The following is a 17,736-nucleotide window of genomic DNA, read 5'->3' on the forward strand; positions in this document are numbered from 1 at the left end:
CTTAAATACTGTCGGAAGGAGAGGTGCAGAGTAGTAGTAGTGAGAATGTAGCCACTGGGAGGTCATGTCCTTCTCAGATCAATCAATTCTCACTTGAAAAAATTGTCCAAGGTGTTTTCTCTTCTGTACCAAGATGCCATTGTGTTACAGTGTCTGACAGAGTGATTTAAGTCTCAGCACTGTCGCTTGATCTTCAGTTAGTTCCAGACTTTGGAACAGAACTTCTCCAGGCTGAGGGACTGACAACCTCAAATCTACGACTTCAAGGGTGATGGACTGATTACATGGTCTTCACATCTCTACTGCTCCTGCCTACTTTCTGTACTCGACTGAAGAAGCCTACTGTGTAGGCGAAACGTTTCGGAATAAAGTTGCCTAAATGTTGCCTATGTGTCTTATCTACCAACCTGTCGGTATTGTATACCATTTGAAAATAAAAACGAAGATAAGCCATAGGGATGCTAGGAAGTAGCATCCCTATGGCTGGTAAGTAGAACATAATGGTCCGGGATTGCTGCGTGGGTGATGATCCCCAGAAACATCCTTCAGATATCCTTAAGATATCGTCAAGCACAAGACAAGACTATTTCATTTTTTTGTGATCATTCTAATGACTTCGGCATCCTTGGTTTGGATCAGAGCGTCTATGAGTATTCTTCAGAATGACTGGTTTAGCGCTTCTTTTTGATTATAATAATAATAATTCAGAATGACTTATAAAACTTTCATTCCTGGCGAGTCAATCAGCAATTAACGGGCTAACGGTGGTGAACGACCTAGCGAGGAGAAATGTACGACGGCTACAGTACAGTATTAATCACTGTAACCGAAGCAAAAGAAATGGACCACCCCCAAGTTGTCAATGATCTCTCTACTTCACTTCTTGATCCGAAGAACACAAAGCTCTAGCAAGTACTGTCTTTGATCATTTTACTATTGACATTTATTATTCATATTAGAATTATATTCACATTCAAAGTCAATAATAAGAATTTAATAAAATTAAAACATTTTTTAACTACTGGAACTCCATATACCAGAGCCAATTCACTTATGATTAGAACAAGTGCGCGTGGTAGCAACCACCCATCATAACTGGATCAGGGCAATTTTACCCCAAGTGTCTGTTCACATTATGGAATGTCTGGGTATTGTGCCTCCACAGAAAATTCAATAATCGAAAAAATATGGCCCAACCTACAGATGGTGGGGGTACGGGGGGGGGTTAAACTTATCATCTCCCTCCTCCCACCATGAGTGATAAGAGATCCCCGACACTTCACCCTCCCTCCATGCATAAGGAGAATTACCAACAAACCACTAGCCGTCTTCAAGAGAGAGCTGGACATGTTCCTCAAAATCAGTGTCTGACCAGCCGGGCTGTGGCTCATACGTTGGACTGCATGCGGCCTGGTCTCGGAACAGGCCGCGGGGGAGCTGACTCCCCGGAAACGTCCTTCGGATCCTTCAGGTATCCTACCACACAATAGAATCGAGGGTTAAGAATTACCTCCCTCTTTCCTTCCCTCATCCTGGCTGATAGTAGGACCCCCCACCCCCACTCTGCCTCAATCATCACAGCCCGGCAGATAGTAGTAGCAGCAATTCCCTCCCCCTCTCGCCATATTCTTACTGGTAGTAGTAGCATTGCCCCCTCCCTCCCTCTCCTTCCATCACCACTGCCTGGATGATAGCAGTAGGAATTCTCACCAGAGGAGCCTGGCCCATGGCCGGGCTTAGAGAGTAGATATACTCTCGAAATTCTTCAAAGGTATATCTTTAATGGTATTCTCTTTCTCCTACAACCACGCCACCTCTACACTGCATCACACAACCTCTCTGGAAATAGAGAAGAAGAATTTCTGTCTTGCGATTATAAGACGGAGGATCAAGCCTCCATCACTTATTGCTCCATATGACCCATACAAACTTAGTGTTTTACATTAATATAAAATATAATAATGATCTGTATACGCGAGGTAAAAATGTGTTTTGGCTAAGACAGGGCCACATGCTTGGAACTTTTGGCTACCACAACACTTGGCACTGATGCTACCTGGCACTCTCATCCTCTTTGCCTTCTTACTCCTTACTACCCCCGAACACTTACACTAAACTATAATCTTTACACCACCTATATATATATTATCTGTACACGGCTCAGGGAGTAATTGGCTCTGTCGCCCGGTACCAGATCAGGCCTCCCGGTTGATATGCTCATTCAGGTTGTTAGAGCTAGCTGCAAGTAGTCTAACGTATGCACTGCAGCCCAGCTGATCACGAACTTACGGAACTTATCCAGTTCCCTTTCAAAGACAACTAGTGACCTATTGGTAATCACTCTTAAGTATGAAGGAAGGTTTTAAAAGATATTGGATATCTCTTAGGCAGCATTTTTTCACCACAGTTTAAGGAAATTTGTTTAACTGAACATTATATTCTTGTCAGTGGCCCACTGGAAGACCAGGTTTGAATCATCTTGAAAATCTGATGTGTCCTCAATGGACGTCACTATCATGTAATCTCTTGTATAGTCCACAAACATGATGCAGTGTAATAGCTTATGTCTCTGTATATGTTGGATATTAGAATGAAATGAACTGTGACTAGTACTGTGCCTTCAGGAACACAGTTTTACACTGACAGCCTCTGATTTTTGTTTATTGATTCTTCCACTTCTTCCATTTCCCCTTTACCGGAAATTCTGTTTGCATGCATTTTGTGTGAAATTACTCCATGATCAATATTAAACCTGCATTTTGCTTGTCTTTCAGTGCAGTCAAGACCATATCGTTATGGTCCAGCAGTTGCGAGAGGCAGGAGTGACCTATGTTGTCCTGGGTTGTTCACTTGTACATTCATATATGTAGTAAACTTCTTTCTTAAAACACCGTCAAAAATTTTGATATGGTGTTCCTTAGTTCGATTGCTAGCGCACTAGGCTCGCACACTGAGGTCCGGGGTTCGATCCTCGGTACAGGTGGAAACATTAGGACCTGTTTCTTTAAGACACCTGCTGTCCATGTTCATCTATCAGGAAAATAGGTACCTAGGTGTCAGTCTACCGGTGTGGGTCGCATCCTGGGGCAAAACTGACCTAATTTGCCCGAAATACTCAGCATAACCAGGGGCTCTCTGTATGGTAGTATGATATCAGGTAGGTGTGTATACCTTGTATATTTACTTGCAGAAATTAGTACTTCACAAACGTGAATGTCTCTTGTGTCCAGGCGCCTTCTCCATAGGACACTTAGGCATTTTTTTTTTCAATTCTTGATGAATATGTAGTTCCAGACGTCTGGACCTGGGGCAGAGTGAATGGGTATGTTTTTAACAATGTCTTGAGAGAGGAATGAAGAAAGGATTATGTCAGCAGAGTTTCGAACCTTATTACTGAAAAATTAATTGGGATTGTTATTATTTATCCTGATTAATGTCTGGCTGAACAAAGTTATATTGTGAGTTCAGTGTTTCAATTAGAACTGGGACGATATCTTTTTTTTTCTGCCGATTACGATATTCGATTTTTGGCAGATACTGATACTGAATTTTTTTCACTATTTTACACTTTTAGAAGTATGATATATAAGAAAACGCTTATTGCTCAATATGTATTAAACAAGTCAGTAAGGTTAAACATTAAATTTCTCTAACGCGACGGTCTGGAGTTTTGACTCTCTGATCGCGGGTTCAAACCCCGCCCGTGGTATGATTTGTTTGCAATCGTGTCATTACCATTTCGTGAGTCATGACATTATTACTAGTTACAGGCACCTCGTGTCATTACCATTTCGTGAGTCATGACATTATTACTAGTTACAGGCACCTCGTGTCATTACCATTTCGTGAGTCATGACATTATTACTAGTTACAGGCACCTCGTGTCATTACCATTTCGTGAGTCATGACATTATTACTAGTTACAGGCACCTCGTGTCATTACCATTTCGTGAGTCATGACATTATTACTAGTTACAGGCACCTCGTGTCATTACCATTTCGTGAGTCATGACATTATTACTAGTTACAGGCACCTCGTGTCATTACCATTTCGTGAGTCATGACATTATTACTAGTTACAGGCACCTCCACGGGGCTTACAAATAAAAAACAAACACTATATTTCTGACAATCTACATATTTAGTAATCTGATAAAGACAAAATCAGAAATCAATTACGAAAATAAGTTTAAATAATTTCCAGTTATGTTAAATATGAAACTAAAACATTCAACTCTCTCATAATATTGTTTATATAATTAAACTTTTAAAAAGCATTTTGTAAATTGAAAAAAAAAATTCTAGTTCTGAACTTGAATAACCTCTCCATTTTTAAACTGACCTTTCCATTACACAGTTTAAAGTTTTTTTTTTTTTTAACTTAGAAGAAACTCACTTAAAAGAACATACGTGCATTATTCTAATGCCTAAAATTATAAATAAATGATATACATAATTAATTTAATAACTAAAACTTTTCAAACGGAAATTGATGACCATCAACATTTTCTGAAGTTAATTTAGGCCTAAGAGGAGAGCAGACGTTTCCTACAATATTGAACAATCACCATCGATTAAAGTGGAGGGGGGGGGGGAGGTGAACTAAATCTGCCAAAATTATTATACTTTTTTCCCATCACTTTAGTGAATTTCCTCAGAGGCAATAATGCAACTGCCCATATCTGTCTATTTCTGTTTTAATGTTTGTGCTAACACGAATACCATTACTTTTCTGTTTGGTTGTTGCTTTTTGTGAATTGAAAAAGGATCTTGAAGCAGATATCTGATGTGCTGTTGTTGGGAATGTTGGCTACAATTTCTTCATAACATTTATTAAAGTCAAACTGGATGAGTTGTTCAGTTCCCACTACATCAAGACTTCTTCCATTAGACTCGCTGCTGTATGATGCTGCTAGCAAACCAGTTGTATTCTTAAGCTTTTCATCTGATGAATTCTCCCCCGAGTCGCTCTCAGTTCCTTCTCAATACTGTCAAGGTTTGTTTTTCAAATACGTAGCCTATACTAGAACTCTAATTGTTTATGCTGCGCCCATGTTAATATCAGCTAAGGAAAACTCTCTCAGGCCCTTTAGGTTAATGGAAAATGAAGCCCTCGGAATTATTCTTGGCTGTCCTAAATCTACCAAGGTTCTTAATATGAGGAAGGAGGTTGGTGCTTCTAGTACCAGTGATAGGATTATTGAGATTAACACTGTACTTAGCACTAGAATGTTCAGATATGAACTAGACACTGTCACTACGAATATTAGTAAATATCTATAAGTAAATAAACATAGATCTAAATGGGTTGCGAAAACATGCACTTATGTTAAGTTTTATAACTTACAGGAAGTGTATCACTGTAGACAACAAAATCGTTTCGCCCCTCCACGAAGGATGTGATCATTTAATATCACATAGCTGCAAGCCCCTCCTAAGAAACCCATCACTAATAATCCCTTAAATTACTTGCAAAAGCAACTGCTCAAGAAGAAATTTCTCTTTTAACTGCAAGTAATAATTTATCACAAGTTATATTCACTGATGTATCTAGGCAGGAGTCTTCTAGCAGGGCTGCATCTGCTGTTGTTGCCACCTTCCTAGTTAAGAACGATAGGAATTATGTTGAGTTAGGCTTAAGAATTAACAACTGGGCGTCTACACTGCAAACTGAATTGTTTGACTCTATGATTAATAGTGATTCTATATCATCACTGAAGGTTCTTGACTCATCTAATGACTCACATGTTCAGTGGAGAAGAAAAATATAGATACTAAAAAATCCGGGGAAAAGATGGAATTAATGTACAATTATTATGGTTTCCACTAAACAATGGAGCTCCTTCATGATAAGCTGATACATTATCCAAAGTGCCTGGAGGAAAATGTAGAATATAACTTTGATGTGTCTTTGTCTAGCATTAGGAATAAAATTAGGAGAAAAGTAAATAATTAAAATGAATGTTATAGGAATACAGAAGCCTGAGCAGATCTATAACCCACTATACCATGAAGGTAGATAAGTATGTTTATGGAACAGCTTCCAATGTGAACCGATTGAGTGATGTTGCAGTAGCCAGGCTTAAGTCTGGTTACAAGTACTTCTGACAGTTTGGCAGACACACAGATGATGGTCAAACCAGATACAAAGTATGTGGCCAGTCCTATGGTCGCTATTTTGAACACTTACGTATTAATTGTCCACTTATTGAGGAATATAGAGATACAGTATAATAATTTATGTGATATGTCAAAATAGTTTGTTAATGAAAATAAGATAACAGACATATTAGGCAAATTTCCTAATTTTGCCTGCAACAGATAAATAAACTGTAGATATAGATCCAGATATACTTCAGTAAACCTTTTTGGGGCGTAGTTCCTAGGCCTACTGTGTATCCATAGGCTCTTGCGCTATCATCCACAGGATCCATATGGAGTGCACAATAAACTATCCATCATGACTCACGAAATCGTAATAACACGATTCAAACAAATCAGGGAACGGGCGGCGGGGGTTCAACTCATGGTCAGTCCTAAAACTCCAGGCCAATGTGTTAACCACTGGGCCACCATGTGCCACCACTGTGACCACATTATTATTATTATAATAAAAAAGAAGCGCTAAGTGACCACAAGGACTATACAGCACTGTGACCACAAATGTAGGTTTTTATAGACGATTCCCACACCAGGTTGTGGCGCATTCTAGCTAAGTTCCCTCAAAGCCGCCATCATGACTCACGCTGGTGTGGGAATTGTCTAAAACACATTTGTGTCCACTTGCCAGGGGTTCAAGCCCCACCCGTTCCCTGATTTAGACTAGCCGCTTCACCGGCTAAATGAAAAAAAAATCGATATCCATAGATACTCTGGTACACCCCGGTTCACTTTTTTCCCATCAGTTTAAGTTCCCATTTCCTCTGAGCAAGAGTCCAATATTAAATGTTTTTTTTTTTACTCCGATTTTTTCTGACAAAAATTCTCTTAAATTTACTTAAATTTTATTAATGACTTTTTACTCACTCTCTCTCCCCTGGACTTTATACGATGTATTCAGTTTGAGCTTAATATTTTAAGTTTCCTTAACCAGTGCCATATGTAGTGTCTGCAGCTTAATTCTAGTGCCACTGAGTTCATCCTCTAGAGTCAATGGCTCAAATTTTTGTTACTCGTATAACTTCCCCGTATATTTCAGCAAGATTCACTGACTATTTGGCCAATTAATGAACCTAATGTTAAAATTTAATACATTGAATACATCCCTTCGAATGATTGTGCTGGGCTGCTGTACTGTAGTGTGTATGCAGGACTAAACTTTATTTGTTACTTACAAGGTCACGGGTGTTTTCTAGTCTGATCGGCTCCACAGAGTCCTAACAATTCATCTGTATGTATTCATCCAGACGGTCTTCTGGGACCTCTGTTACTGTAGCATTTTGTTATAATCTTGAGTTTTAGGTGTCTTAAATTGAAATTACCCAACAGGATGCTTGCAAGTGAGTTTGAAAGATTTTTAAAGCTGTGTTTGATTTTCAATAACTGATCTTTAAACTGCAGGGAAGTTGAGTCTGTTGATTTATATACAACAACAATAAATAAATTATGATTTTCAATTTTCATTTCAAAACTTTAGACTACATTTTTGGCGTTAAGGAGAGCAGAACACATTAATGACAAACCTACAAACCACCCCTTCCTTATCTCCCCCATTTTCCCCTGTCTATGTTTTTGGTCGCATCTCAGTAGACTGTACCCAGGTATCCATAGTTCACTCTCAAAACAGTCTTTCACATGCATCTCTTGAATAGCCTGCGTCAAGATGGGACTTTCCGCGATGTCAGATACAGCGAGTGTGTTGGAAAGAAGTAGACAGCGAAAGTGTATCCTGCATGCCTGCTGATAGACAGGACAATCAATTACGATATGGTAGACTGACATTGGGAACTGACAGTCCTTGACCAGCACAGTCCATAGATGCGCTTTCTGTTTCTCCATATGGCATCCGTGAGAGAAAGGTGCGTCTGATGTGGTGTCTGACAGCGGTGGAAAAAAGATGGCCACAATTCTAAACATAGTTTTGATAGTAAAAAAATCATTGTGGTCTAACTCAGACCGATGTTGTTGCCGGTGGTTGCGGAGTTGTTGGGAAAACACTGAAAAATAGTCCTAGAAACGGGTGATCAAGAATGGCTGAGTGTGCTTGTTTACTGCCCTCAACATTAGTATGCCCAGGGACTCACCACACAAAAAAAGACATCTTTGTATTTACTAGAAATGCGACATAGCCAAATCCGTATACGAAGGACACTGGGATGAGGATATTCAAATATTTTGATAGCCTTTAATGTACTTAAGGAACCTAAGACAACTGAGAAAGACGAGGCAGACATGTTGCAATGTATATAATAACAGTGAGAATTAACAAGACCCTGCTGTGAAAATGCTGGCCGAGTCTAGTAAATGACCTTGGCTTATTCTTTCTGGGAAAACAGCTGCATACCTGACACCATCGGGGGATTTAAAACAATCAATGTACATTGCAATATAAGTGAACATGAAAGACTTGATTGTAATGATGTAGCAGACAATTGAGCTTTTGTACATGGAAGTGCGGATGAAACCTGGATAGTTGGACCTTCCCATGTGGGGGGGGGGGGAGGGGAAGTAAGATAGAGGGTGAGAATACAGAGGAGGCAAGTGAAGGGATTATCAATGGTGTACAATACCGAGAAGATGAAGAATTAAGACAAGTGCAACATCTAGGTATCTTTACTTCGTAGACGTTTCACCGTCCAGTGGCTTTATCAATACAATACAAAGACTCAATCTGACGACTTGAAATATATAGACAGTGGAAATCGAGGGAATCAGTTTCTCGGCCTACAAGCAGGTGATGAGCTCTGTAGTCTTGAAGAATCTGAAGCAGTTAGGAAGATGTATATGACCTACTTCCACTGGGGAGCCCCGCCCACCAGTGACCATGCCTTCGTCTGCTGCACCTCACTTGACTCCAATTTATGAGCACCAGTCTTCCTGCCTGTGCTTCAGATTTTTCAAGAATACGGTGATCATCACCTGCTACTAGGCTGAGGGACTGATTACCTCTTCTTCCACTGTCTTCTGTATATATTTCAACAGTTTTCAAATTATATCCATGTATTGTACCGATAAAGTCAGTGGATGACGAAACGTCTACAAAGATACCTGATATTAGTGATCAGCTCATCACAGTTACTTAAAACAACCAATTTGGTTTCTGAACTGGATAAAAAGTTAAATTTTATAGGCTAGTGTTATCTGTCAAGGCATTGCAAACGTTCAAATTATCGAAGCAGATTAATGGGTCAATGACAAAACGACCCTTACAAAACCCACATTGATGAGGGGGGGGGGGGAGTGTTTAAGGTTTCCAAGTACCATACTAAACGCTTATTGATCAAGCGTTTAGTATGGTAGTCAGTACCATACTATGGCTCCAATACCCAACTTATGAAATGCTGAAGCCTAAGGACACAGATGACATCAGGCCCAGCTACTGTAGGTTGGCACGTGGATAGTGCTGACGCGAGTTCATGGAGCTTGAAGTGCAAGGTAATTAGGTTTACCTGGAGTTTACCAGGTTCCTCAATGTAAGAAAATCTAGAGGTGCCAACTGCCTCTCGGGTTTGGAGGAAAGAGATGTAGCCCCTGGGATACATGTACAAGGGGATGCCCAACTGCTGTGGCAACCTCAATTGGGTCTGCAATGCTAGCGCTAGCAACAGTAAGAATGGAAGCAAAGTCCAGAGAGTACTTGCCAGTCAACGTCCGTACTTTTTCGCAGACGGCGCATAGTGTTAGTGACAATGCATACTATAAACTTGCCAAAAGGTACGTTTCTCTACCCATATAAAATGAACGGCAACTGCTCTCGCTTGTTTAAAAGCGGTAGCGGTCAAACTCGGCGTGTTTTAAATGTACAACGCGAGCACTGGAAAGAGACCACAAGAGTACACATTTTTGATAATGTTTACCCCAAGTTCAGGGAATGGCAATTAGTGGCGTAGCAAGAACAGAGGTGGTAAGTTCTAACAACTCGTTCCTCCCGAATCATTAGAAAAGGAAGCAATGGATGTATGAATCGTTTAATCTGCCTGCAGAAGTGTCTTCAAAAAAATGACACAGGCAACACCTGTACTCTACAATGCAACACAGAGAACCATCTGATAAACGTACCCAGTGCCAGAGTAGAAATAAAAAAAAAAGCAGATAGATGGAGACGTCTTTACTTAGAATTTTCTCTGAACTCAACCACTAACACCATCACTTAGAAATCAGGTTCATTCCTAATTTCCGAAGCTCTAGCCAAACTTCTTCTCACCGCATATGACACGGCTATTACATAAACTATTCGGAGAAGTTCTGAGGTTGCCATATTAACCCACCTAATTTTAAACTTCCAAGTTTCCACTAGGCTGAACATATTATTGCAGGTGACGTCACTCGTCCATCTCTACACCCCATTTCTATCCACTGTGCTCTCTTCCCATCCATCTCTGTGAGAGTCGATCAAGTTCCTGGTGGACTAAACGTCTCGTCGATAAAATGCAATTAACCGCATACTGTGTCTTATTAACAGATCCAAAGAATCAATCACAGGAAGACAAGTACTATCAAGAATCAACCACAGGAAGGCAAACACTACCAAAAATCAATCACAGGAAGACAACATACACTACCAAGGATCAATCACAGTAAGACAAACACTGCCAAGAATCAATCACAGTAAGACAAACACTGCCAAGAATCAATCACAGGAAGACAACATACACTACCAAGGATCAATCACAGGAAGACAACATACACTACCAAGGATCAATCACAGGAAGACAACATACACTACCAAGGATCAATCACAGGAAGACAAACACTACCAAGAATCAATCACAGTAAGACATACACTACCAAGGATCAATCACAGGAAGACAACATACACTACCAAGGAACAATCACAGGAAGACAAACACTACCAAGAATCAATCACAGAAAGACAACACTACCAAGAATCAATCACAGGAAGACAAACACAGCCAAGAATCAATCACAGGAAGACAACAAACACTACCAAGAATCAATCGCAGGAAGACAACAAACACTACCAAGAATCAATCACAGGAAGACAAACACTACCAAGAATCAATCACAGGAAGACAACAAACACTACCAAGAATCAATCACAGGAAGACAACAAACTACCAAGAATCAATCACAGGAAGACAACAAACACTACCAAGAATCAATCACAGGAAGACAACAAACACTACCAAGAATCAATCAAAGGAAGACAACAAACACTACCAAGAATCAATCACAGGAAGACAAACACTACCAAGAATCAATCACAGGAAGACAACAAACACTACCAAGAATCAATCACAGGAAGACAACAAACACTACCAAGAATCAATCACAGGAAGACAACAAACACTACCAAGAATCAATCACAGGAAGACAACAAACACTACCAAGAATCAATCAAAGGAAGACAACATGCACTACTCAGAGAACTTACTAATAATAAATTAACTTGCACTACCGCTAATATTGCTGACAGCAAACTAGGTATCTAATGTTTTATTAAAAGTATAAATATGAGTTTTTTACCTTTTTATTTGAAATGAATTCATTAAATTATACAAAAATGAAATAAGAGATAAAAGAGAACACCGAGAGCATTTTCAAATTGTAAATGTCCATCAGAGTTAATATATCGCTGGGGAGGTGCTGGAAATTGTTTGCAGATTTTTCCCAGGCGAGATAAAATGCAATTATTAATTTTCTGGCCTACACATTTTTTTGCTGCAGCGTTTTGTCTGCCTTGGTAGATATTTAATAATTCCGGGATCGCCGCCCCTACGATCTCGTGTCAAATCACGTACCTAAAATTTGAAATAAAATATTACAGAATAACTATTAAGAAACAAAGCAAGGCAAAGATTATTGGTGTACTGAATATAAAATGTTATTAAGATTTACCTGTCAACCTACAGATATTCTTACAAAATGAAAGGAGCAACAATCCTGCCAGGGTGATCAAAATACCGCATAACGAGAACAACGAAGGCTTAATAAACGATATATATTTTCTAGGGAAAGAGAAATGATATCTAAGTATATAATAAAGAAAATCAATGAGAGAAGACAGGGAAGGGAATACAAAAGAGCATGCCAATGAGTAAGACACGTGTGCAACACTAGGAGTCTTCAAGAATTAGACACATGTACAACACCTGAGTATCTTTATTATGAAGACGTATCGCCAACCAGTGGCTTTATCAATACAATATAGGGACTGAAGAGATAGAAAATGAGGTTATAATCAGTCAGTTGTGGAGATATCCTCTATACCAAAACTGCTTGGTGATGCTGTATCTGATAAGTATCATAACATCGGAGGTATTGTATACCAACAAGTTCAAGAATGTTATAATACATGTCAGACACAGCAATAACATGAAATGTTAGTACAATGGAGATCTCCACAACTACTTATTACCGCTGGCCTAACTCTTAGCATGACCTACTTCCACTGGAGTATCCCACCTACCAGTAACAATGCCTTTATCTGCTAAACCTCATCTGACTCCAGTATATAAGCCCACATCTTCCTTCCTGCGTTTCACGTTAATGGACTACGGTACTGAACACCTACTGCTAGGCTTGAGGGACTGATTGCCTCATCTACCTCTTTATTCTTCTGTTTATGTCCCTGTTAATGTACTGATAAAATCGTTGCTTGGCGAAACGTCTACATAGTATAGCTACGTAGTTGTTGCACACGTGTCTAATTCGTCAATTTGTCGGTATTGTATACCATTGATGTTATGATCTCCGTTGTCTATCGGTCAACCTTGCCTCTATGCGGGAGATAATTTCTCCACCTATCCCATGTGGAGATCCCAATATACGATAACCAATTTTTTATGCAACACCCCTTCGTAAAACTGTTTCAATTGATTGATTAAATATTTTTTAAGGTGGCTTCCACTTCCGTTCACAATTGCTGATTCCATCAGCTCTCCTACAACTAAAGTTAGGCTGACTGGTCTACTGTATAGTTTGAAGCTAACAACCTACCAATGATATACCTTTGAAAGCAACTTAAGCTCGTATCTCTTAGCCTTTCTCACTCCTCTTTTTTTTTTCTTAAAATAAATATACTGGTCCATATGATGACACTTTTTTGATTCGCCTGTAAATGCCTCATCACCCAAAAGACGTTTAAGTCTATTATTCATCCATTTAGGTGTGTGTTTAATTTAATTTCTCTCTTAGGAATATATACACATTGAGCAGCTAGCACAAAGTTATAGAAAATGTCATACTGCAACCCCCCTCCCCCCCGTGTCAGATCTTTGTTCTGGTAATCCCTAGGTGACCCACAATCGATACAGTTCAGGTAATCCCTTATCCCAACAAATTCCGTGGCACGAAAATCTGGAACCTTAACTGTATTATCATTATTTCAGCAGTTCCATGTAATTAATGATCACTTCCTCCAAGGTCTCCGTTAACCCCAGGATTGTTTATTACAGATTCCTTGTTCGCCAGGACCAAGTCCAGCCAATTATTTCCTCTAGTTGGTTTTGTCACTAATTGTTCCAAAACAAAATCCTGAACTGTTCCTAGAAAGTCGCTTGATTCTAGGCTTCCTGTCACAGTGTTCCAAGCAATCTGGCCGAAGCTGAAGTCTCCCATTATAACATTTTTGTACCTAGACGCCTTGACAATTTCGTCACAAAGAAGTTTACTCAGGTCATTGGGTCTGTAGATCACACCTAAAATTAATTTATTACACTCTTCAATAAACGGCAGGCATATAGATTCAATATCCGTCCTTCCTTCCTTCCTCTAAACCATTTCTGATACAATTTAAATTTTCCCTAACATACATAGCAACTCCGCCTCCAATCCTGTTGACTATTAGTACGGAATAATTTATACCCTTGTATGTGGTATTCAGAAGGCATGACTCTTGTTTTTCAGATGGAACCAGGTTTCGGTTGTTGCAATAACGTCTGTATTTCCTAAAGATATAATTAGTTATAGGTCGTCCATTTAATTTCTAGCGCTCGTTGTCTGAACAATAATTTCTTTGTTTTTATCATTAACTTATGAGCGATCATGCTTTCTGAACGCCGTCCTAAGATACTTTGGTAGTCAACATGATTCACGAAATCGTAATGACACGATTGCAAACAAACCATACCACGGACGGGGGTAGAACCCGCGACGGTCTGGAGTTTTGAAACTCTCTGATCGCGGGTTCTATCCCCGTCCATGATATGGTTTATACTTTGGTAGTGTTTGCTCCTTCCGTCTGAAGTGCTGCAGCTTTTGTTTCCTACACACACCCAAACTTATATCTTCTACCAGTTTAAAGTCTTAAACAATTTAACAAGGTCCACCTCGACTGAACTGGCCAGGTTCTCACCCCTTGCATACATATATTTACCACAAAATTTATCCCAGTTGTCAGTCAATGTGATTTGCAATACCTGTCTAGCCAGCAATTTACACTAATTACCCTAGACACCCATTCGTTGCCCACTCCCCTTCTAGGCAAATTGATACATATGATAAAGATCCCACCCTCTGACCTAGTTATATCTGTAGATGTCCTCTACTTGGTTAATAATTCCTGCCACTTACATTCCTCAATATCGTTTCCGCCAGCACTGACACAGCTAGTGGGGTTGTTTTCATGACCTGACATATGATATCAACCGTGTTATGTCACCAGCACCACCACCAGGGGAAACACACAGTCTCGGCTTCCTATCCTTGTTACAGAATGCTCAGCCCATGTCTAGTCTGTGAATCACCCCAATAAACACATTTTTACCTGCATTAGCAGCTGACTACCCTAGTACATTCGTCATGCAATACAGAGAAGCAATTTCCAACCTTCAAGTCTGCTTTTTTTTTACCTGCCTTAAATTTATGCTTCCTACTTTGCTGCAAACCACTTACAATTTGCCACTGCTAACAATCTCCTCTGTACTGCTGCTAACTTACCTACCTTCACAATCACATGGCACTTTACTCTCATATCACGTACCTAAACGAATTTTCAATTTTTTTATTTTCCACTTTGAGAAGTAGAGCCTCCTCTAACACCTTGAGCTCTGATTCTAAACCACTACAAAATCAAGCCATGGTAATACTACACTCTCCCCACTAATTCCCCAGAACAGCTGCAGTGTGACCGTCCATGACCACTGACCTCAGCGTTAATACAACTTGTGACACTATCAAAATATCATTATTTTGATATTAGCCAGTATAGTTTAAGTTCATATTATTACGGCTTCACCACTCATATCACTGTAATCATTAGGGTGACAACTTACACTCACACAAGAATATTTTTCTTTACCTCACTATAACTATACATAAACGTCGTAAAAGAACTTAAGAGAGCATTGCAGCAAGCTTACTGGTCTATGCAGATAAATGGGATCTTAATACAGGGAATTCTTCACTTGCCTAACCTTTAGGCATGACCTACTTCCACATTTGGATTTGTCAAATGTGACACCACCTACGACTGCTTCACCTCACCAGCCTACAGTATATTATCAACTTCGCGCATATGCTGTATTCTTTTGAAGATTGACAGACTGATTACATCGACTCCAGGCTGCGGGACTGATTACTTAAAACTCCTGTTCTTCACCATTCTGCTTTGTATGGACTGATGAAGCTACTGTGTGGCGAAACGTTTCCTCTATAAAGATAACCAAGTGTTGCACGTGTGTTTAATTTATGAACTTACTGGCCCATACTAGACAAGTCCAACTCTCATCCACTCGTGTACCTGTCAAACCTATATTTAAAGCTATACATATTTCTCGCTTCAATAACACTACCTAGCAGTTAGTTCCACTCATCCCCAACTCTAGTGTCAAACCAATGCTTTCCTACATCCATTTTAACTCTTTATTTTTCAACTTGAATCCACTGTTGCGAGTCCTGTTTTGGTAACATTTTCAGCACGTTATTTATATCTCTTTACTTAATAAGGGTTTCCATGTGTACACTTAAATCTCATACCATTAACATGATAACACTTAACTATACCAGTTACACTTATGATAACACTTAACTATACCAGTTACACTTATGATAACACTTAACTACACCAGTTACACTTATGATAACACTTAACTATACCAGTTACACTTATGATAACACTTAACTATACCAGTTACACTTATGATAACACTTAACTATACCAGTTACACTTATGATAACACTTAACTACACCAGTTACACTTATGATAACACTTAACTATACCAGTTACACTTATGATAACACTTAACTATACCAGTTACACTTATGATAACACTTAACTATACCAGTTACACTTATGATAACACTTAACTATACCAGTTACACTTATGATAACACTTAACTATACCAGTTACACTTATGATAACACTTAACTATACCAGTTACACTTATGATAACACTTCACTACACCAGTTACACTTATGATAACACTTCACTACACCAGTTACACTTATAACCCTTCACTACACTAGTTACTACATGTTAACCCTTCACTACACTAGTTACTACATGTTAACCCTTCACTACACTAGTTACTACATGTTAACCCTTCACTACACTAGTTAATGTTAACACTTCACTACATTAGGTACTTAATATTAACACTTCAATAGTTACACTTATGACAACACTTCGCTACACTAGCTACCTCATGATAACACCCCAACACTAGCTACCTCATGATAACACCCCAACACACTAGCTACCTCATGATAACACCTCAACCCACTAGCTACCTCATGATAACACCTCAACACTAGCTACCTCATGATAACACCTCAACACACTAGCTACCTCATGATAACACCTCAACACACTAGCTACCTATTGATAACACCTCAACCCACTAGCTACCTCATGATAACACCTCAACACACTAGCTACCTCATGATAACACCTCAACCCACTAGCTACCTCATGATAACACCTCAACCCACTAGCTACCTCATGATAACACCTCAACACACTAGCTACCTCATGATAACACCTCAACCCACTAGCTACCTCATGATAACACCTCAACCCACTAGCTACCTCATGATAACACCTCAACCCACTAGCTACCTCATGATAACACCTCAACCCACTAACTACCTCATGATAACACCTCAACACACTAGCTACCTCATGATAACACCTCAACCCACTAGCTACCTCATGATAACACCTCAACCCACTAGCTACCTCATGATAACACCTCAACACACTAGCTACCTCATGATAACACCTCAACCCACTAGCTACCTCATGATAACACCTCAACCCACTAGCTACCTCATGATAACACCTCAACCCACTAACTACCTCATGATAACACCTCAACCCACTAACTACCTCATGATAACACCTCAACCCACTAGCTACCTCATGGTAACACCTCAACACACTAGTTACCTCATGGTAACACCTCAACCCACTAGCTACCTCATGATAACACCTCAACCCACTAGCTACCTCATGATAACACCTCAACCCACTAGCTACCTCATGGTAACACCTCAACACACTAGTTACCTCATTATAACATCTCCCTCCACTAACTATAATTCGCTGTCTCATACATTTCCATTATGTGACACTTACCAACATCAAAATTATACAACTTATTTTATACCCCT

General features: G+C 39.5%; 1 protein-coding gene across 2 annotated transcripts in view; it reads right to left on the reverse strand.

Moving 5' to 3' along the window:
• The window catches only part of LOC128691930 (elastin), a 459,627-nt gene that overhangs the window by 205,929 nt on the left and 235,962 nt on the right, over nucleotides 1-17,736 (reverse strand). Inside the window, exon 2 of one of the 2 annotated variants that reach the window (XM_070101070.1) lies at nucleotides 11,750-11,921. The exons of the other annotated variant lie outside the window; for it this stretch is intronic. Within the exon in view, the coding sequence (XP_069957171.1) occupies nucleotides 11,814-11,921 (108 nt within the window). The 3' untranslated portion in view covers nucleotides 11,750-11,813. Of the gene's footprint in view, nucleotides 1-11,749; nucleotides 11,922-17,736 lie in introns of those variants that run through there. 2 annotated transcript variants of the gene reach the window in all.

This window comes from Cherax quadricarinatus, chromosome 75 (genome assembly GCF_038502225.1).
Source record: "Cherax quadricarinatus isolate ZL_2023a chromosome 75, ASM3850222v1, whole genome shotgun sequence".
NCBI lineage: Eukaryota > Metazoa > Arthropoda > Malacostraca > Decapoda > Parastacidae > Cherax > Cherax quadricarinatus.